This window comes from Netta rufina (genome assembly GCF_964035555.1).
Source record: "Netta rufina genome assembly, chromosome: 1".
NCBI classification, from domain to species: Eukaryota; Metazoa; Chordata; class Aves; order Anseriformes; family Anatidae; genus Netta; species Netta rufina.
In genome coordinates this window covers 628,039-649,520 of record NC_140123.1, presented here as the reverse complement: position 1 = coordinate 649,520, position 21,482 = coordinate 628,039, and the positions used below count along the sequence as shown (strand labels likewise).

At 49.5% G+C, this 21,482-nt stretch overlaps 1 protein-coding gene across 3 annotated transcripts in view; it reads left to right on the top strand.

Annotated features, from left to right (window-relative positions):
* The window catches only part of STIM1 (stromal interaction molecule 1), an 84,905-nt gene that overhangs the window by 39,109 nt on the left and 24,314 nt on the right, over positions 1 to 21,482 (top strand). For all 3 annotated transcript variants that reach the window (XM_084293925.1, XM_084293924.1, XM_084293926.1), the window contains exons 3-6: positions 1,103 to 1,217; positions 4,532 to 4,643; positions 5,907 to 6,022; positions 19,377 to 19,554. In XM_084293925.1, coding sequence (XP_084150051.1) covers positions 1,103 to 1,217; positions 4,532 to 4,643; positions 5,907 to 6,022; positions 19,377 to 19,554 — 521 coding nt within the window. The remainder of the gene's footprint in view (positions 1 to 1,102; positions 1,218 to 4,531; positions 4,644 to 5,906; positions 6,023 to 19,376; positions 19,555 to 21,482) is intronic.

Genomic DNA, 21,482 nt, shown 5'->3' with positions numbered 1-21,482 from the left:
ACTCGTCTTTTCCATTGCTGTTGCTGTTTTGCCTGTGATTTGGTTGCACCATATTAACGTACAGGAAGCAAAAATGGAAATGGAGAACGGTTTAAGCAAAAGGCAAATATTGACCCCACAAACCGCCCGGGAGCATCTGGGGACTGGGAATGCAGGCTGCAAGCACCGGCACAGTGAGCTCGTGGGCTGTCCTTTACGTCACCGCAGTCTCCTTTTTTTTCATTATTTTTCATTTAATTGAGTAAGCCACTGGACTTAACTTTTCAGGAAATGTGCTGGGAGCTGCTTTGTCCCGGTAAGCCCGCTGTGACCAGTGGAGCCCGCGGGGACCAGGAGGCTGCCTCCACGAAAGCAAGGCGCTGCCCTCCCTGCGGCCTCCAGAGGGAACACACCTCGGCCCCTGCGGACAGCACGGGCTTCAGCTTTCGTTTGGAGTTGCAAATCCCATCCAGTAATAATAATTATTTTATTTTCATTGTTACCCCACTGGCGTCAAGTCGGTTCCACTCTACCATTTAGCTGAATTCTGGGAGCGGTTACAATCCGGAGAAAAGTCTGCAATCCCCACAGCACAGGTCATGTTATTCTGGTACTCTGTGTTTATCTGTATTAAAATCAATGTAATATTAATTTAACATAAGTACTTGCTGGTTATTGCCTGGCTTGTCTTCCCAAGTGCCAGAGGTACTGCAGAAGCCGTGGCAGAGCACGGCAGAGGTGCTCCAGGCCCTCCCGCACCTCGGGGCCCTGCTGGGCTCTCGCCACCAGCTCCAGGCCAGGGGCAGCCTCCCCAGCATGAAAAAGGAGGCAAAATGCAACTGTGAGACTGGAAGTAGAGATAAATGCATGCAGCTCCAACAAGCTGCAGGTGTTCAGTAGTGGCAGTGTTTCTTACAGCAACTCAGCCAGGCAGATGATGTAGTTTTAGTCTGAGTGAATAAAGCCTGAGGTGCTGCAACCCAGAGCTGTAGGGCTTTGCTACAGAAAGTGTTCCGTGACAACATGCGGATGTAATAGTAATTGTAAGGTGAAATACTTCTTAACTCTCCTGTTGTCTAAATGATGAATCGAAGAATAATCCTGCTCTTTCTTCTTCTCCTAGTTCTTGAGAGAGGACTTGAATTACCATGACCCAACGGTCAAGCACAGCACTTTCCATGGAGAAGACAAGCTCATTAGCGTGGAAGATCTTTGGAAGGCCTGGAAGACATCTGAAGGTAAAAAAATAAAAAACACAAGCAAAATTAAATAATCTAAATAACCACACACACACACTCCTTGCTACAAAGGGCTGTGTGTACATCACAGGGAAAATACTCTTATTCTGCTTTTGCTGCCTTCTCTAAGTTATTTTTCCAGCTTCCTTCTTTTGGGCATTTCTGCATTTTTTTGCTCTTGGTTCTTTCCAACTGTTAGTGCTGGCATCTGAGTACAGCCATAAAAGCCTAAATTGTTTTTCTTTCTCTACTCCTATAAACGTGTTAAAATAGATCCAAATACTGCCCTATTCCAGTTTCTCCTTTAAATTCTAGTTTCAGCTGATGTTTTATGGGGTACTAACATCCTACATATTAAATAGAGCTGTGTGGGAGTTTTTCTACAGATTGTATTTCCCTGAGAAGAAATTTGCTGAACTTGAGATGCTCCTTAAACTAGTGCAAAAAAGGTAGAATAAAATCCCAAAATGCTAAAGTGTACATAAATGCATTCAACATAGACGTAAGCTGCAAGTTCATTAAATGGTTTTGTTCTTCTCAGCAGCTTAGTCCAGGGAGGTGGTGAAAGTTCAGTCCCTGGTGGGAAACTCCCTAAAACTTCTGAATTTTTGAAGAAGTTTTTAGGTTCACTGGGACTTCTTGGCACAATTTCACTTTCATTTTTTCCCTGACCAGAATTTTAGAATTTCTGCTTTGAGAAATCTTAAAACTCACCCCTCCCCCTTCTTTCTGTGTTAGAAACTTTTATTCTTGATATACTGGGGGTTTCCTGTGATCTGTGGCATGGACCATTTCTGCCAGTGACTGCATTTTGCTCCTCAGTTGTCCTTTTCTATTCAGTATGCTATTTGCTGCTCTTAAGACTGAGAACATCTTTTTTTATCCTGATAGTTTTAATTGCTGCTGATCAATTCACCTGTAGTCTTTTCCCTTCCCTCTGTCCTCCAAGATCAGATAATGTTATGAACACCTCTTGCTTGAAAAAATGGCTTTTAGTCTTCTGATGAATTTATCAAGTTTTCCATTTCTCCTTCGTGTCCTGTACCATTTGCATGTGATTTGTCAGCCTCGGCTTTTAAATTACCCAGGGATGGGATGTGCTCAGTGCCTTCAAAGCCCTGTGTAGGTACAGCTGGAGGCACGTTACCATCTCTCCCAGTCCCAGGACCACGTTCTTTGAAGGGCTGTCTGAAGGTGCAGGGATTCTGGGCACGGCCCTGGCATTGTTTATCCAGACTCCCTGTCCCACGGAGATGCGCAGCCACATGGTTAAAATTCTTGCCCAAGCCTCTTGGAGCCAGCAGGACGCTCCCGAATCGCTCTGCCTGCTGTGTTCAGGGGAAGCCTTGTGTCAGAAATATTCACTCTGTGGTGCGGCTGATTACAGATGACTTTGCCAGAAGTGCATTTCAGCGTTGGTTGGGTAAGCACAGAAGCCATTAGGGGATGGAGGAGACCGTCCCGGGATACTCCCCGGGTCCCTTAATTGCGGAGCTGCTTTTGCTCTCTTCCTGTTGCTGACAAGTGCAGGAAGTGGCATTGCTCTGCGTGCAGCTCCTGTGGTACGGCTCTTGTTTTGGGGGATGTAATTAGCGCGCTGCTTTTCTTTCTCATTGTTCTGCGTATCTGGCTGATAAAATTAATGACTGGTTCCAAAAGTGGTCTCGTTTGGAGACTAATCCGGGCGTTTGAAAGCGAGCTGTAAAACAGTAGAAGCTGGCGAGAAGGCCAGGGCTCTGTGCGGCTGCGAAGGGCAGCATTGACACAGCACTCGAGGCGTGTCCAGGACACGTGTGCCCATTCCCTGCATCCCTTTTCCGAAAGGTTGGGGTGCTTTTACAATGGCTTGGCTTTGATTTATATAAATCCCTCGGTACGTGGGGCTCTTTGAAGCAGGAGATGGCCTGCGGGCAGGGTGCAGAGCAGGCGCAGCCTCCATCTCTTCACGCGGCGGAGTGCATGCTGTCGTGCCCCTGCCGTGGCCGTGCAGCCCAATGGGACCCTCTGGGGGCCTCCAGCGTGGAGCAGATGGGGCTAGCAGGGTGCCCAGGTGCTTCAGAGCTTGCTTGAGTCTCTGCCTCCCGTGGGCCCCTTGGCCTGGGGGGCTCTGTGGGTGCAGCTGGGCTGTCCTGCTGCGCTGGGCACGGCCACAGGCACCGCTTTCCCTCCCAGCTTCAGTTTCACATCTTGCTTCTGGCCACAGAAATGAGTTTCCCACAGTTTGTGGTCCAGGGACTGTAACTACAGGGAGTTTCCTAAAGCTTTGCGTTTCCGAACATGCACCTATGAATCATTTTGCAAGTTTACGTGAGGATTGTACCTTCTTCTGAAGCCTTGCTGTCTCCTGCTGAACTCCTGGCTCTCGTCCCGTCGGTTCTGTCATCCTGCTGTTGGAGGCACCGAGCTCGCTGGAGTGATTTGGAAGATGCTTCTCATATTTGTGGGGCAAATCACTGTTGACATTTAAGACGGGGCCACGAAGCTTTGAGTTCAGTGTTGACACAGCCCTTTAAGCCAGTAGTAAATGGGTCTTTTCTCCTCTTGGCTGTTGGAAACCGCGCGTGAGTCAGCCTGGAGGACGCTGGGCTGGGTGCGAGGCAGTGACCGGCAGAGTGGGCGTCCAGCACAGAGCTCTGTGAGCTGCTGGAGGCTGGGTAAATGCCCCGAGAACTCAGCCCACGCTCAGCAAAGGCAGAAGCTGATAAATTAAAGCATTGCAAAATAACAACCCCAATGTAAGATTATGTTGCCTGATTTCCTTTGCTTTCACGTTGCTGCTGTAAGTACAGCAGAACTAAGCTGGAAAGGCAGAAGCTCCCTTCCCAATGGTTTTGTTATCCTGGTATTTGAGCTTTATGTGTCTCTCAGTGTTGATGTTAAGCCCCTCAAAGCAGGGCTCCCAGGCTGACCGCGCATGATGGAAATCCACGAGGCAGGTGAGGCCACTGCACAGAAAGGTTCCCCTGGACAAACGTGCTTTGCTGGCAGTTAGGAGACAGCAGCAATATCACTTGGATGACAGAAAGCTAAGCAGTTTCCCTTACCACCTGCGTGTACTTTGGGGCTCCCAGAGGACCTCGGCCACTGGTACATTCCTGGTATAACAGCCCTTGAGATCTCATGGCCTCCGATGCTGACTCACTGCATGTTTTGTAGGAATGTATCTGTTTCAACTCTACAAATGTTTTCCCTTTGCTGAAGGCAATAGGAAGAGGTGTATCCGGGGAAGTAACTGGTTATGCTGTTGTTGCTGACTTGATGATTTTAGTTGCTTGGTGAAAATCCTAAGCTGCTTGCATGTTTTCTACCCACAGTGTATAACTGGACGGTTGACGAGGTGGTTCAGTGGCTCATTACCTATGTCGAGCTGCCGCAGTACGAAGAGACCTTCAGAAAGCTGCAGCTGAGTGGACATGCCATGCCCAGGTCAGTGCTCACTGCGTAGTCTGTGGGAGGCATGCCAGGGAGAAGAACAGACTTGAGGTGGCTCATAACATCGTGTGCAGTTCATCTGCGTGTGCAGAGCCACGTAAGATTCCTGTTCTGCTTCAGTTACACTTGGAGGGTTTGGCTCTGCTGCAGTGTTCTTTGCAGGGATTGATTTAGCTGTAAGTGGGCAGGTACCTGCTGTGGGTGAAAGGAGAGGCTGCAGTTTGAGCGGTGTGGTTGGAAATGCTGTCCGTGCTGGTTTGGGACCAGAGTTCATCAGTCTGCATATGCCCGAGCTGTGTTTTCAGAGCTAAAACCCCGAGCTAGAGCAAAACAGATCTAGGTGACGTCCTGGCTCTGCCACAGATTTCCTTCATAATCCCAGGGAAGTCACCAGGCTTCTCTGTCATTGGTCATCATCCTCAGCAAAGGGATGATCTCTGCTTGCTGGGTTGCATCTAGAAGTTCAGGGGCACTGGCTCAGGGGTAGGTGTGTGTCTCTGCACCACCCAGCACTGGTACGTGCTGTTAATTCATGCCTCTTGATGCTCCAGCAAAGGAGACTTCAAACCCACAAGATCCTCAAGAGAAGTGCTGGCTGTAAAGTGGCTTAAACTCATGACAAACTTGAAAAATCTGAGTGCAGCTTTTTGGGTAAAGGTTATTCTCTCTGTACAGGAACCTATAAACTGACGGATAAGTTTAAAAAAAAAAAAAAAAAAAAAAGGTGTTCAAGGCAGTGCAAGGTGTGTGCTCAGGTTTCTTCTGTGTGGGAAGTATGTCCCTATAGTCAGGTGTCAAAGGCTATCAGTGGAAATTGATTTAATAAAATAATTATGTCAGTAGTTTAGGTTGTCAGGATAAATAAAATAGGCATGGCCATACTTTTTTATCCTCTCTAACTGAAGCCAAAGATGATCGTAGAATCAAAGGATATCCCGAGTTGGAAGGGACCCCTAAGGATCAGTGAGTCCAACTCCTTGCTCCACACAGGTCTACCCAAAAATTCAGGCCATATGGCTGAGAGCACAGTCCAAATGGTTCTTAAACACTGCCATGATGCTGTTTAACACTTTGATACAGATCTTCTTTATAAGAAACAACTTTATTTGAGGGATTTCTTTTGTCCTGATGGTCTAAGCAGGTAGTTTATTGGTCCTGTTCATCACATTTCTCCTCCTCTAGTTTCCATGTCACTAATTATGGGCAGTTATTAATTCAGATGGATATGACCGTGCCTCATTCTTTTTTTTTTTACAGGCTAGCCGTAAACAACGCTACCATGATGGGAACTGTTCTGAAAATGACAGACAGAAGCCACAGGCAGAAACTGCAGCTGAAAGCTCTCGACACTGTGCTCTTTGGGCCTCCTCTCTGTAAGTAACACTGCAAACCTCAGCGGCTGTTAAGTGAGAGGAACGGTATCTGCTCAGCATCAAACAGCAGAGATACACATCAACCTGAGCCAGAGTTTATGCTGTTTAAATTGTTGCTGGTATGATCAGCCAGACACAGCAACAGGTTGCCTCTGGTGTAACCCAGCAGCTCTGCAGCCGGAGAGGCATCCTGCCACAAAGCGCTGTGTTTGTCTGACGGGCCTCTTGCAGGCATGGGCTGCATTTTCCTGCTGGGATCACCCGTGTCTGTAGGAGAAACCTTTCCATCCTTTCCCTTAATTGCAGTGCTGGCCCTGTGGCCCAGCGGTGGGGTTTGCAGCTATGTGTTAACATCTGTGGATGGGAGCCACCTGCATCCTTACAGAGCAGCTGCCTTCAGGTGCAAGTGCAGGCTGTCCGGGTCCTGGCTGCAGAGCTCCTCCAAACCAGCAGAACAGCAGTGTTTAGGATGAATGAGAGCAAGGGACTGAGTTCTTTTGATGCTGATTACAGGCTTCTGTTGATGATCTAGGAGCACTCTGATGTTTATCTCAGCACAGCTTGGGGTGCTCCTTTTGCATTCGTTCTGTCTGCCTCATGTCTGCCGTCTCTTTATTAAATGTACTTCTTGTGTCTTTCCCACTTATTCATGTTTTCCTCTTTAGCTTTTGATGCTTTTGTGAGGTAAACTGAAGCCTTGCTTGATCAGGGGCCTGTTTTGCTTGGCATCACGCAGATGTGATGGGTTTTTAAGGCAGCCTGTATGGACTGCACACGTCCTGAGCCCTCCTGCAAAGTGCTTATCTTTCCCTTTTAGTCATCTTGTACCCCCTGTGTGAGGGGCTTTCAAAAATGAATACAAAGGGGTTCTTTCTCACCAAATACAATACAATACAATACAAATACAATGCAAATACAATAGTCTGGATGCAAATTCTGGCTCAGGAACTGCCATGGTTTCAGTTGCTGGCAGCTGGAAATACACACCATCAGAAATACCACTTCCTCTGTTATTTCTGTGGTTTTTTAAGCGTCTGCTACTGCCCACTGTTGGCAGTGCCAGCGAGGATGGCTGCACCAGAGAGTCGGCAGTAGCAGGCAGGATGAACCTTGGCTCTGCACAACGTGGACACGCTAACGACCTCACAGAGAAATTGATTTTTTTTGGCCGGTGAGAAGTGATAAGGTGCTTCCAAAGTCCAGCCCTTGGTGCAGCCAGTGCTGTCACTTCTTGTCTTCAGTCCGTGTCCAGGCTCCCGAGAGGCGGCGCAGCAAGGCAAATCCTGGGCAAATCGGCTGCCTGGAGTAAACTGGGTGAAATTTATGAGGCTTGGAGGAGACAGGAGCCGACTGAATGAGCCGTGTAGGTTACACAGCCAGCCGTGTTCGCTCGCAGTCATTACAAAACACGTGCTGCCTCGGGGACGGTTTCCTTTCTCAGTCGCAGGCCTCTTGGTTAGCACGGGGCAGCCCCAGCTCTGCCCTTGCTTTGTTCCTGCTGGCAGCAGCAGGGCTCGGAGCAGGAACCTGCCAGGCAGTTGCAAGATGCTCTGGAAATGGCAGAGTAAATTGCTCTCAGTGATTCCAGGTCAATGGCTGCTCTCTGTTAGAGGTACTGCTGCGTGCCGCCGTGGCACTGTAACACCAGCCTCCGGTCACGCAGGTTGCAGTGCGTGGTGAGCGGCACTTGGAGTGCTTCAGGTCGGTGTTGGAGCAGGGTCACTCCCTCACTCCCCCCCCACTCGCTCACTCCCACCCCTCAAAAAAAAAAAGGGAGAAAATGTGATGGAAAGGGCTCAACGGCTGAGATAAGGACAGGGAGATCACTCAACTGTTATTGTCATGGGCAAAACAGACTCAGAACAGGGAGATTAACAAAATTTATTGCTAACAAGATAGAGCAGGGAGGAACGAACAAAAAACAAACTCCAGCACCTTCCCCCCATCCACCTCTTCCACCTCCTCCCCCCAAGCAGTGCAGGGGAACGGGCAATGGGGGCTGCGGTCAGTCCCTGAGGCTTCATCCCCGCCACCCCTCACGGTCCCTCTGTGCCCCTGCTCCCCGTGGGGTCCCTCCCATGGATGCCGTCCTTCCCAAACTGATCCTTCAGGGGCTTCAAGAACTGCTCCCACACGGCTCCGTCCCACGGGGTCCATCCCCCAGTCCCAAACTGCTCCAGCACGGGGTCCCCACAGGTGGGCGGCAGCTCCCCCCAGACCCCATCCTCCTGCTCCACTGGGGGCTCCTCCACCCATGGGGGGGCTGCAGCGTGGAGATCTGCTCCGTGTGGGACCCATGGGTGCAGGGGGACAGCCTGCTCCACCAGGGGCCTCTCCACAGGCCGCAGGGGAACTTGTGCTCTGGTTGATGGAGCACCTCCTGCCCTGCTGCTGCACTGACCTTAGGGGCTGCAGGGCTGCTTCTCTCTCCTCTCTCCAGCTGCTGTTGTGCAGCAGTTTTGGTTTTCCCTTTCTTCAATCTGCTCTCCCAGAGGCACAAACAACATCTCTTACTGGCCTGGCTCTGGGCAGCAGCAGGTCCCTTTGGAGTCAGCTGAACCTGGCCCTTACCTGACACAGGGCAGCTGCTGGGCTCTCTGCTGGACAGAGGCCACCCTGCAGCCCCCCACAACCAAAATCTTGCATGTAAACCCAATACAGTACCTATCAGGTATGTGAATCCTTTAAGCTTTTAGCTGATGTAGGGATTTAACGCTTTTTAGACAGCAATATTTGCTAGTTGGTAGCTAATTGAATGGATTTGTCTCTGGTTTATTATGGTGAGAACTCACTTATCTAAAACTAATTTCTTGAGAAATTGATTGCAAGGCAGCAGTTCTCAGCAGCCATCAGCGATCAGCAGTAATTCAGGAAGTACTCCGCGACCTTTTAAGCTGCAGAAGCTGCTCTTCTGGCTCAGCAGTAGATTCAGTGGTTTCAGGTGTGTTCCAGTTCTTGTTCTTTTTGTTTGGTCGGTGAAGGTGGTCTCCTCTGCTCCTTGCCGCTGCAAGGGAAGCTCCCAGCAGCAGGATGTGGCTCACGGGTACAGGACCTTAAGGGTTTTTCTTCTCTCCCAAAGCAGCTCTTGTACCTGCAATGCATAGGAAGTAATAAATACACCCAGCCCAGCTTGGAGTGCCACGGCTGCTTCCTTCAGACTCACAAATCCAGACATCGCACTGCCAGGGGGGATTCCAGCCCAAGTGCCAGGGCACTGTTTCTCATTCTGCCCCATAAAGTCGGGAAGACTTCCTCGTCCTGAGGCTAAAAACTTCTCTGATGTCTCCTGTAGTTTGGAGCAGAGGCTTCAGCCAGCACCAGTTAGCTGATGCGCGCCTGGCCAATTTGCTTGCTGATCAGCAGACTCCTGTGGTCTCACGAAGGCTCATTTTCTATGCCAGACTCCAGACGTATGATTCCTCTCTTCAAAGAGGTCTGCTCGCTTGCAGGGCTACAGCTCTGTAATTAATCCATCGCACAGGAGTGTGGTGAAATTACAAACCAAGCGAGATGAACTGATCGAGTCTGTGTCTGTGTTCCTTTGTTTTCCTGTTCCTTAGTTCAGAAATGCATCCAGGACCAAATATCACAACTTCGGGTGAAACAGGAGAGGAGAATTTAAGGAAGCAAGCAGTGAAATGTAAAACCATAGGGTTTTCTTTGTGAGTAGTGAATGTAGATTTTTATTCTTAACTCTCAAGTAACAGACTCAGCTGTTTGTCTCCTCACCTTGCCCAAGGCAGCACCGTGGTGTGATTTTGGATCGGACAATGGGCACCCGAACAGGACGTGGCACTTGTTGCAGGTTTCTGGATGAACTTACTTTTTTTTTTTTTTTTCAGTAAGTGTTTATTTCTTTGGTGTCCACTCGGGGGTGGACAAAGCCAGGTGTCCATTGGTAGAGCTTCGTGTGGCTGATTTGTTTCTGTTTGTTGTGATTAGAAGAATATTTGACAAGTACTTCGAGACCCGCTTAAACATTATTTGTTTAAAGCAATAGAATTTCTTAACCAAATAGCAGATTGATTTATCGCTGTGAGATTTACCATCCTCTTTAAATATTTACAGTTAAATGGATTGTGTTTGGATTTCCTGCACCTATGCAGACAAGCAGCTTTGTCCCATTAGGACACTTTGTAAGTGACTTTTCTGCTCACAAGTCAGTGCTGTCCGTCAGTGGAGCTGTCTGTCCATGTGACAAGCACCTGCTAAATAAGCTGTGGCTTTTTTTAACAATAGCTAGGAAGCTAAAAACCCAGGGGGTGTGCTTGGTGTTCAGACATCCCATTGTCCTCAAAATCAGCAAATCTTTCAAAGGTGTAAGGTTCTTTACCCGATTCTGGTGTGAGCCCACTAGCAAACAGAAGTGTTCCAGTACTGGAGGAAAGTCCCAGTCTTGGTACAGACAGAGACACGAATGCCAAGTGCCTTCAGGGAAATGCAGAAGACTGGTAGCTTGGTTTTTAAAGGAGGTGTGTGTTCTGTACTTGGTTTTATGCTGTTGTCCCTCAAGCAGCTGCAGCCTGAGCTTTTCTTCTTTTCTGTGTTGTCTGAAAACATCTGCTCCTGCACGTGGCAGGCTGCATCGTGGATCTGATTAGTTCCCACAGAGGAACCAAAAAATTAGTAATTCCCATGTTTTCTGATACTTCAATTTCACTATAAATAACTGGTGTGGAATGTAGATTTCTTTTGTTTAATCAGTGCTAATGTAAGTTGCTTTAAAATTGCTGTTTTTCCAATAATCCAGCTGGGTTTTATTCCCAAAGCAAAACATTGGGAAACTTTCAGTTTAAAAATTGAGGCTTTGAATTTTTGTCATTCATGGTGGGTCTCTGGTTCAAAAAAATTCAGGTTACTCTTACGCTTTTACTATTGCTTAGCTTCTTACCTTGCTTCTTTAAAGTAGCAAGGTAAGAAGCTAAGCTTTTTTCTTTAAAACACGGCAGCGCTGCAAACCCAACGCAGCGTCTGATCATCCTGCAGTCACCTGCATGCCTGCAGTGGGCTTTGGCAAAACGGTGTCTGTGCTTCCTCCTTGCCTCCCACAAATAAAAAGAAAAAAAGCACGGAAACTGGTGTCTCCAGTGCCGTTTGCTCACCCTGCAGTGTTTGTACCCGTGGTGCTCTTGGCGCTGTCTGGCAGCTGAGGTTCAGCTCTGAAAGCTGCTCGAGACACTCGCTACGCGGTCAGCTTCTGCCACGGGGCGTTAGACAGGCTAAATAGCTGGGACAGCAGAAAGTCCTGCTATGGTGAGATAAAAAGAAGAAAATGGAGCGTTCAGGGGTGATCCTGTGCTGCAGGGACACCTCACTGGTGCCCACGGGCGCCAAGCCTGGCGGGTGCATGGGACGAGGCTGCCAGCCACGGCCGAAGGAACCCATCCATGCGCCTTGTGCAGGAACCAGGGGTGATGTTAAACATGAAAAACGCCACCTCTTCTGTTTGGCATAGGTCTTTGGAGAAGGAGCACACCACCTCCCTGTGCCTTTCCCAGCGCTGTGCACCGCAGCCTGGGGTCTGTCTGCGCGCAGAAACCGGCTGCAGAAACTGCGGGCAGGGCGGGCAGCTCTGTGCTGGGATAAGTCACGTTCCTCTGGGGTGGTTAATGCCTTTGCAAAGCAGAGTTGTTAGAAGGGAAGAAAGCAGAAGGTGTTCTGGCACGGAATACCTGATTTGGAGCAGTTTGATCAAACCAAGCGTGATCCCAGCACCTTGGGCATTTCGTGGGGCTGCAGCAGTGTGTGTGAGCTGAGTGCTGGTGAGGCAGTCTTGTGGTTCACGTAGCTGTGGCTGAGAGCAGCCAGGTGCACACTTTTGGAGGCTGGTGAGGTTGTAGTGAAGTAGATAGACGTGGCACTGCGATTCTGAATGCATCTTCTCCTGCTGTGTTGGCACTTGGAAGGAAACAGCGTGTGCAGCCGTCCCGTCCCCCTGGTGAGCCGCCAGCCCCCGCGGCAGCGATTCCAGCGGACCCCGACAGAGCCCCTCCAAGGGTTTTACTAAAATGCAGCTTAAGCTGTTTGGAAGCTATAATCGTTCATTTGCTAAATTCCAGGCACTTCTGCTAGCAATTTGGGGAATATGGGTGGGTTTGTGTGTTTGGTGTGGTTTGGTGGCAGGGGGTGGCATTGTGCACAGCAAACCAGTGTGCGTTCTGGAAAGGGACTTGGTGAAGTGCTTGTCGGGGAAACCCCACTTAGTTGCAACAATAGCTAGTGAATATGCTTTATGCTCTTCATTTTTGAGTAGGTTAATGGTACTGAGAACTCCATTTGTGGAAAAATAATTGGCAGTTTGTGGTAAACGCTGTTTTTTGTGAGCGTCAGTACAAAATGTAACAGCTGTACTTCTGTCCTTTCTCCCCCTCCTGAAGCCCATGTGGAAGCTGCAGCCTGTCTGGTCTGTGGGGCGATGGGCTGAATCCAAGCACGGCTTGGATCTGTCACAGAGGAGGAGAGTGCACAAACTGGGGTAAAGTAATCAAGTTTCAGATGATTTGGGTTTTTATTTACCATTCTTTGAACCACTCAGAGGCAGTGGCCGGGATGCCCATCCCAGCTGGTGGCCCCGGCCCTGCTCGCAGTGCTCGTCGTTACCCACACACTTCTTCCCAGGAATGAGGACTTCAGTTCTGGTGAACCTGCATTCTTGCAGGGCTGCAGGAAGCAAAAAGGCAACTTTTACATCCAAGCTGAGTTTTCCCTATTGTTTCCTTAACGCTTGTCTTCAGTGGAAGCCACCAGAGAGGAAGGATGCTTGCCAGGCGGCTGCGTGGTGTGGCTTTGGCAGCAGGAGGAGGCTGTGAGTCAGCGGGGCTGGGTTTGGTCGGGGCTGGGTTTGGTCGGTGTCTCACGGGGCTGCACCCAGCACCCCGGGCTAAGGCAGGCTGGAGCTGCCTGGCTGTGAAGGCAGCAGAGCTGCAGCACTGGGCAAAACCGGCAGTGGGAACGGGGGGAAACCTGCAAAGGAGAGGAGAGCTTGGGTATTGTGGGAGGGCAGAGAGCAAGTCATCTGAACGAGTCACCCAGGCAGTCTTCTCACGACACGAAATAAGAGGGATCTGAAGTGATGCATGTGCAGCAACTTGCCAGGAGCTGCTTCTTAGGAAGAGGATGTTGTGATAATCCATCCGGAATGGGAAGCGGGGCCAATGCGAGTCTTGTTTATTTCTTTAGCGTTGAATTTAGAAGTGAGTGTTTTCAGAGAATGACTGGACTCTTCTGTGGCACGTTAGGTGATGCACTAGGTGACACAGAAGGGGGGAAGGTGCTTGGATGGCCTCCTGGCCGCCCCGGGGGGCTCCCAGAGCAGCCTTGTCCATGACCCACTGTCGTGGTTCCGCTCGAGTGGGCAGCCGAGCTCCACCACAGCCGCTCTCTCACTCCCCCTCCTCAAAGAGGAATGGGGAGAAAATATGTGAAAAGGGCTCAAGGATTGAGATAAGGACGAGAGAATCACGCAATAATTATTGTAACGGGCAAAACAGACTCGGCATAAGGAGATAGTAAGATTTATTGCCTACAACTAACAAGCGAGAGAAGTGAGAAAACAAAGGAAAAAAAAAAACAAAAGCACCTTCCCCCCATCCACCCTCTTCCACCTCCTCCCCCCGAGCGGCGCAGGGGAACGGGGAATGGGGGTTATGGTCAGTCTACAGCACTTCTTCTCTGCCGCTCCTTCTCGGTCACTCTCGTCCCCTGTGCTGTGGGGTCCCACCCACGGGATGCAGTCCTTGATGAACTGATCCGGCGTGGGCTTCCCACAGGCAGCAGCTCTTTCAGAACTGCTCCAGATATGGGTCCGTACCACGGGGTCCATCCCTCAGGAGAAAACTGCTCCAACCTGGCTCCCCTACGGGCAGCAGCTCCTGCCAGGTCACCTGCTCCTGCGTGGGCTCCTCTCCACGGGCTACAGGTCCGGCCCAGAATCTGCTCCGGCAGGGGTCTTCCACAGGCGGCAGCCTCCATCGGTGCAGGGCCACCTGCTCCACCGTGGTCTCCTCCACGGGCTGCAGCGTGGAACCCTGCTCCACCGTGGTACTCCATGGGCTGCAGGGGGACATCCTGCTTCACCATGGTCCTCACCACAGGCCGCAGGGGACTTCTGCTCCGGCGCCTGGAGCACCTCTCCCCCTCCTTCTACACTGACCTTGGCGCAAGGCTGTTCCTCGCTCCTCTCACTCTCCCGGCTGCTGTGTGGCGCAGCGTTTTTTTTCCCTGTCTTAAATATGCTCTCACAGAGGCGCAAAACAACATCGCTTATTGGCTCGGATCTGGAAAACAATGGGGCCCTTCCCAAACATGGGGCAGCTTCTAGATCTTTCTCACAGAAACCACCCCTATGGCTCCCTGCTACCAAAACCTTGCCACGTAAACCCACTACACCCACATCAGCTGGGTGCAGGGCTGCTGGCACGGCCACGTCCCACGGTTCCTTTGAATGGTTCAGTTGGAACGAGGACATTATTCCTCTTCTTTCTTCCATTTATGCACCTACAGAGACCCATGTGGTGTTTGTGTGTTTAAGCAAATTAAAGCTATCAGTACTGCAGTCAGGTGCTGGTGGGCTGGGCAGAGCAATAGCTACCAGGCATTGCTCTTCATCGATTAAGCACTTCAAGTGACAGGTGGCACTGATGCTTTCCAGCAATAGATTAACCATTGCATTCCAGAGGGAAATTTCACTGTTACTTAAAAAATTGTCCTAAGGCAGGGGGTTATACACGTCTCCATGAGCTGTACCGGTATTGCTAAGCCAAGATTTTTATTTAATCCGTTTCTGCTGAAATTCTGTTAATCTTCTGACAAATGGGAGGTGATTTTTCCTTAGCTTCAAGTATAGCAGGCTACAATGAGAGCAGTAAAAAGGAAAAAAGCAAGCAGCACAAGCTGAGATGTGTCGTTGTGTCCATGATCTGTGTCTGTGCCCCTGGGCTTCCACAGGGGCATCAGCGCTGCATCACCTGCTGCTGCTTCGTGCCCACGGCCGTCAGTCCAGCTTCAGCCTCACATGCTGCTCGTCACCACGCTGAAGTTGAATGCAGCCTGAACAGTTGGTCAGGAAGAACAAAGTGGAGCAAAGCGGTGTAAGGTTACACAGAGATGACCTGAGCAGTGCAGGTACCGTAATTCAATGAGCTCCTGCTGCTGCAGCCGAGCTGGGGTGATGAGCTGAGTTTGCCCCAAGCCTCTTGCAGAGACAGGATCGAGGTGGAAGCTTAAATTTCCTTCACTGGAAATTCCTAAGTGGTTCGTGTCTCACGTGCAGCAGGCTGGGAACACGACTGCTCGCAAGCGCCAGTTTCCAGGAAAGTGCAAGCACTTTCCTTCATCAGCCCACACCCAGAAAGAAAAACACCCGCTGAGGACAGATCAGGAGGTCTGTAGAGGGGAATGCTCTCAGGTATCCATCTGTTTCAGCTGGGGGCTCTGGTCGGCGATACCTGAGAGCCAGTGCTCCAGCTGGGACACCCTTTGTATCGCCAGCCTGCGGACCGGGGCTCCCTCGGCTTTCGCATTTCTCTCCAGGGCAGCATCTCCAGTCACGGCTTCACTTTTTAGTAAAAACACAGTTGGATGTGCTGCATCACCCAGGGTTTGTATGACCATCATATGTTAACTGGACAACACCTATCAGATAGAGTGGGGGAGGCCAGTTTGTATCCCGAGCCAGTGCCCTTACTGCTTGCAGAAACTCTGCCCGTTTCTGGTGCCTCCTCTGTCCGTAGCGGTACCACCAAGGCAATGGCCTGAGCTTGCAAGCTGGTTTTGGGTGCATCTTTTCCTCTTACTCTTAAAATGCACTTACAGAAATAAGTTAAATTAACAATTTTCGTGTCATGTTTGCACTATTGTCCTGTGCTCTTCAGGCGATCCATCTGCCCCAGAAATCTCCGTGTTTACATGCAGAATATGCATTGTGTCACACCCGGGTATTTCTGTCAACCCAGGGTACCGTCCTTTACACATGTCCCTCATGCTGGCTGGTGTGCACTCCTCATTTCTGGCTTTCTCTCAGCCTGAGCAGTTCCTACCAGCCGCAGATGCCAGCAGCCCATGTGAGTAACTCCAGAAATGGTCTCTGCGGGTGAGGATGACCCCGTTACACCAGCACACTTTGAGGCCAGTTTCGCTCAGCAGACGGGGAGCTGCAGAGGCCCCACGGAGAGGCTGTGCCTGGAGGGGGCCGGGGGATAGGTGGTGACACCAGGAGCAGGGTCGGGCTCCAGCACTTGGATGCAGGGAGAGCAGTAACGGGTCCCTGCCCTCTGTCACTGGTAATTAGGTCCATGTAACGAATCCCTTATGAAGCGGTCAGAGAGGAGTCAGGGCATATGTGTCTGTCATCTGCTGCTGGTGGGAAAACCCCTTGTTAAAAGCCTCATCTTTCCTGCTTCAGGCACGTGTCAGTAGTTCTCTGCTTAAAAAATAAATCAGATCAGAAAGACGAGGTCGAATACCAGGCTTTTTTTCCTTACAGCAGATTTAATATTTACTACTGACAAATAGCTATTTTTCTATCTCTGCTTTGAACCTAGCTTCAGGTGGTCGTGGCCTTTCCTTCCTATTTCAGCCTGCATGGACAAGAACTCAGGTGGAGTGCTGTCCTGTAGAGATGCCAGACCCAGCAGACCCCAGAACGCCACGTGGTGGCACGGTTTGGCATGTTGCTCCTGGAGCTCCCTGGGGTCCAGGCCTTTTCTGAGCCCCCCACCTGCCTGCACCCCGTGGCTGTCCTCTCCAGCCCAGGCTTATTCCTCAGCCCGGGGCTGTGCCTGCCTTCACACGAGGCTGATCTACGGCCTGAGACTGGCAGTGACTCATCTCGGCCCGGTGCTTGGTGCATGTTTGTGTGTGTTTGTATTCCTCATGCTCCTGGAATTCTTTGTCTGTGGCTTGCAACCAAAATGTGGAAGAATCCCTGCATCATTTACATCACAGCTCCAGGATGGGAAAAGGAAAACGTTGGCCTAACGTGCCTTCTGTGCTTGGTATTCCTCCAGTCCCCACGACCATCCTCTCTGTGCTACCAAATCACAGGCACATCACTTACGGAGACGCGTGGGGCTCTGGGTGTACTCCATCCCCGCCCCAGCCTGAGGTCTGTCAGACCCAGCTGTGTTTTTCTCCCAGTTAAAGCTCTCAACATCCTCCTCTGCTGCTTTTTCATCGTCTCCTGCATACCTGCAGTGTTTGTTTTCTTTGTCTCTTCCATGCCCTGTTGTTTCTGGATCGTGTGTCTTGACCTAAAATAGAGGCTTACTGGGAGCCACGTAGGCGTGAGTTAGAGCAAACATCTGTACCAGTACCTGATTTCACTAGGGCGTAAAGAGATTCTGGGGTACAATAAATATTGTTCTTGCCTCAGGTATGAGATTCCTCATCGCTCTAAATGACAAGTCATTTTTATATAAAAAAACTTTTTATGAAAGGTTTTGACAGGAGACGTGACACAAATTATTTCTCAGCAGCCTGAGAGATGTATTTAGACCTCTTCTTATCGGATGAAGTCTCTGCTTCTCTTACAAATTTACCGTTTTTTGAGTTTCCTGGGAAAAAGAGAACAGATTCTTATGCCTTTCTCTGTTGCCTCTCTTTGGATTCCTCACAAAATTACGGAGAACACAAATGCTGTCTGAGTGGAGCAGGGAGCATCTCTGAGAAATGAATGTATGAATTTACTGCTCAGAAACAGAGCAGTCACATACTCATCCTTCCCATTTGAAGGAACTGCTCTGCCTCTGCATAGTTTTTGTCTTACTGCCCGTTTGGGGGTTCTGCCATATTTCAGTACACCAATGGGAGACTCGATGTGATCTTTCAGAGATCACGGTGGCTGTAACGAGATAAACCCCGATGTGGACTGGAGGCCAGTGAGACGGCTCTCCCTGCGCTCTGCAGGGATGATGCTTACACCCAGGCATTAGGAAAGCTTTTAAATGCTTGCACAAATTAAAAGGAAGGGAAGTGAAAGCCCTAAATTTGCTTTGTCATTTTGAGGGAGGATTTTTTTTTTCTTTCAAAAAATGTTTGCTAATTGTATTTGAAGGTAGCAAAGATGAATTTGAGGCCCTGGAGGCCTTTCTGCTCTACATTTGAAATACTCGGGAAGGCAGTAACATGTTCATGTTACTTCAAACTATGTCAACATCTTTTTGGTAGAGATCCACCTCAAATTTAGTGAGACCAACAAGTCTCACCAGTCTCTAAAACGCCAGTTGAGATGGAAAGGTTTTGGGGGAAACTTGCAGTGAGAGACCGCAGTCGTCTCGGTCCTGCTCAGGTTGTGAGAAAGTACTCAAGGTGTCTTCTTACCTGAAAACAAAGCTGAGGGATTTGGCGAGCAGAGTGTCGGGGCTGGCATGGTTTGCTCTCACATAAACCCTCACTCACGCTCACCTTCCTGCTCTACATCTGCAGGAATGCTGATGTCAAAACCTCTGGGTCTTCAGGGAGTTTTAGAGGAACCTGTGCTGAGAAGCCGAGTTGGGCTGCTGGTGCTTGGAGTGTTGTATGGAGCGGCTGAGCCCATGTGTGGCTGCCCTGAGACATGTCAGTCTGGATATCAAAGCTAGGATAAAAACTGCTGTACCAGTAACAGGAAGAAATTAGGGTTAAGAAATTAGGGTTGCTCTAACTGGGGTAGCAGCTGGACAGGGAATCACGGCTGGCTTCACTGAGCTGATCATCCTCATCTTTAGCTTCCTTGGTACATCCTTGTTTGAGATTTGCTAAACAGTAAAAAAAAAAAAACAAACAAAAAAAAACCTACTTCAAACATGGTTTTGGTGGTTGTTTTTTTTCAGCACCTAAGAAAACAGTTGCTTACTTCCATTCTCTCGAGTATCCACACTTTAAAGTAACTGTTCTGCTAAGTGTTGGAAAAGGAGGGGTTCGACACCGAGTTGTAATTCTGCTGGAAACTGACGATTTGAAACTGGATCTCCCTCTTCTCTGGGATCACAGTCATATTTTTTCAAGAGTTGCTTTCTTACCTCATATGCCTCTGTGCTCTATGGTATCAGTATGGTATTACCCTAAAAACAGCTGTTCTGATGGTTCGCAGGAGCTATCACATATTATGGAATGCCAGACATGTTACAAAATTTTGAATTTCATCTTTCAGACTTTTTTTTTTGCTTCCCCGCTCAAATTGGATAAATATTGACACGGTTCTTGTATTTCTAAGTATTGATGGAGCTCAGATTTTCCTTTTGTTGTGGCACCTGGGTCACAGTTCCTCCCGACACCACCTTCAGGTCTCACACCCAGCTACCATGCAAGCAAAAAATGTCGGAGTTAATCATTTCTGCTGTCTTTGAATTCAGCGGTGTCTCTGCTTCTCTTTCAGTAACTCGTCACAACCACCTGAAAGACTTCATGCTGGTGGTGTCTATTGTCATCGGAGTGGGTGGCTGCTGGTTTGCCTATATCCAGAACCGCTACTCGAAGGAGCACATGAAGAAGATGATGAAAGACCTTGAGGGGCTTCACAGAGCTGAGCAGTCTCTCCATGACCTTCAAGAAAGGTAAGCTCTCTGCGTGTGCCCAGCTGGAGCATTCAGCTGGTGACCTTTCCTGCAAAGTTATTCCTCGTTTAGATTTCAAACAAGACGATTTTTGCATATGAAGATGTGTTCATGCTCACTTGACCTGCTTTTTTGAGGTTAGTTAAGTGTTAACTGAGTTAAGCTAGGGCTCTTATGGTGTGCCATGTGAAGCCTTGAGTGGTAAGAACTTCCTGGCGTCACCGGGGTCCTGAATCTGTGCGGTGAAGCCACTTGAGCAAAGTGACTCCTGGCACGCTGCTGGGAGGTGCAGCCGAGGGCATGGTGACATGGAGCCGAGCACGCTGTGTGTGCTCACCCGGAGGCTGCTAACGAGCAGTTTCATTTCCTTTCTGTCTTGTTTTCACGTTGTCTGCCTGTGTGTTAGTTCCTGTTCTGCCCTGATTGCTGGCTCTAAAAAATCATTTCTGAGTGTCGAGGAGATCTTGACTCCGTACGGCTTTGTTGTTGCTGGCACATGGGAGCTCTCCTTCCCCTTGGAGGTTCGGTGCTTTAAGGTGTAAAACATCAAACTGAGGACAACCGACTTGAGCACTCCTTCGGGGCCTGACAGTGCTTTGCCACTCACAGTTCTGCTGCAGTCTCTAATTCTGAACAGGTACCTCCTACACACTCACCACAGTTCAGTGTATAGCAGCAGTGACATGTCTGGTGGTTTCTACTCACAGTCCGACTCCTGTTGAAAATACATCAGGACTTCCCCTCTGCACTGAAAATTACGGTGTAAACCTGCACCTAAAAGGGAAAAAGAGCCTCTGAAAGGCAAGTAAAGTCATCCAGTTCACGTAGAACTTGTCATCCAGCTTGTTTCACTCCGGGTTTTGGCCATCAGGAAGCGTACTGATAGGGTGGAAGCAGTCAGGAGGGGAATTGCACATCCTCTCTTGGATTCTTCTTTGGGCTGTGTGTAGCTGTCAGTGCTTCCCTGCCTGCCCAGTAACACCTAACCCTGGAAGAATGAAAAAAAACACATGTGGGGGGGTATTAAGTGTGAGTGGGTGAACTGTAGGCACTTAGGCAAAATACCGTAGCCTGAGGAATGTGATCTGTAGTCACTGAAATTATGACAGTGGTTCCAGTAAAGCTGCTCAGCAGAGAATGGGCTGACAAAGCAGGCTCCCTGTGTGCAGGGGTTTTGTAGGGGGGAAGAGCATGCGAGGCTGCTGCTGACGAACCAGAGGGGTTTTCTGGCAGTAAGATTTTGTTACGGGTCGATTTAGCAAGGAGCAGAGCACGGTAAACTTCAGCTCTCCTTTTTACTAATTTTAAACGTAACATTGAAGGATAAACCTTAATTTGGCTGCTGTGCAAGCTGACAGCTACGTTCCCAGTGACGTCTCTGAGAGCGGAGCCAGCCCCAGTTACGTGGGGGCAGCGCTGCAGGTGACCGGGACAAATGCCAGGATCCTAAAGATGCAGATCCCCAGTGGAGACTTTCACAAACAGCTGAGGCTTCAGAAACAGTGCGATGCACACACGGGACCACAGCACGCTTTCTTACCTACCTGCTTCTGACAGCCTCCTAGGAAATGTCCATGTGTGAGGGATGCTTGAAAGCCTGTCACTGCCAAAATTGCATCAGTTGGTGTCTATATGGAGAGAGGAAACTCGACAGACTGCTACGTGTCAGTGGTGCAGATACGTGACCTCTTTTCTCTTTGACTTGAAGAGAGAAGAAGCTGCATTTCCTCTCCATCTGCTGAGGAGCTGGTTCTAATCCACGGCTCGTTTCACAAAGCTTTGCATAATTTTACATTACAGGCTGCAAATATCCCAGAGAAAAAGATTTATTTTTTTTTCTGCAGCCAGGACACAGGAATTCCTCCTTGGTGTCCAGCTCCTGCAGCAGCTGCCCGAGGTGGTGGTGCCTGTCGGTGTGACCACGCTAT